This window comes from Meleagris gallopavo, unplaced genomic scaffold (assembly GCF_000146605.3).
Source record: "Meleagris gallopavo isolate NT-WF06-2002-E0010 breed Aviagen turkey brand Nicholas breeding stock unplaced genomic scaffold, Turkey_5.1 ChrUn_random_7180001836464, whole genome shotgun sequence".
In the NCBI taxonomy this organism is placed as follows: Eukaryota; Metazoa; Chordata; class Aves; order Galliformes; family Phasianidae; genus Meleagris; species Meleagris gallopavo.
Window position 1 is genome coordinate 1 of NW_011107116.1, and position 780 is coordinate 780.

The 780-nt window shown below is 53.5% G+C and overlaps 1 protein-coding gene across 1 annotated transcript; it reads right to left on the bottom strand.

Moving 5' to 3' along the window:
* Positions 1–16: 16 nt before the first annotated feature.
* On the bottom strand, positions 17–776 carry LOC109364273 (heat shock transcription factor, Y-linked-like; the record flags this gene model as incomplete). Its single annotated transcript, XM_019610925.1, is given in 2 exon segments — positions 17–260; positions 263–776. Coding segments are annotated over 2 exon segments (758 nt in total), but the record flags the coding sequence as incomplete, so codon positions are not given.
* Positions 777–780: the final 4 nt, after the last annotated feature.

Genomic DNA, 780 nt, shown 5'->3' on the forward strand with positions numbered 1-780 from the left:
TAGGATTCTCAGAAGCACACGTACCCAAGTATCACCAGCTGTCAGCCAGCTCTCTTTGGACTGACTGGCCACCAGTGCCACTGTGCCAAGAGCTGTCTCACAGGTAGAGGGGCTACGTACCTCGCTAGGAGTAGAAATTGATGCTCCCTCTGCTAGGAACCGAGCACGGGAGGCAGAGGTTGGCAAATCTGCATCCACGATGTAGAAGCCATGGTGATGAAGGAGACGAACAAAATCTTTCATGTTGCCAACATCAAAACTCCTCCTCTGGCCAGTACTTCTGTTGTGAAGAACGGCTCCTCAATCACAATGAAGTCTCCGTCATCGCCCCACCAAATGGACTGGAAGCCATCACTCTCAACAACTTTCCGGAGATGGTTGAGAAAGGAGCAGGATGACATGTCACTGGCATTGCTGGAGCATTTCTCAGAGGGACCACAGCATCGTCTTTTGGCACAGACTTCCCCAGGAGAAAATGGAGAAGTCTTCTCCTCTTGGAGAGGTCCAAGGGCAGCATCCGCAGCTGCTCTTTTACCACGGAGTCGGCGGGCAGCAGATGCCGAGACTGCCGACTGGGTGTTTGGAAGAGAAACACCCGATGTTTCTAAGGAAGGTGTCTCCATTGGAATGGTGAATTTTTCACCTGGGCAGAAATTCCTGTCCATGACCGTTCCCGCAGCCAACAAGGCTTGTCCTGCCAGCAGCAGCAGGAAGCGCAATGGCACCCGTGCTGCGGGCAGTGGGACCTTCACAAACGTCACCATGGGGACGTTCCACTGC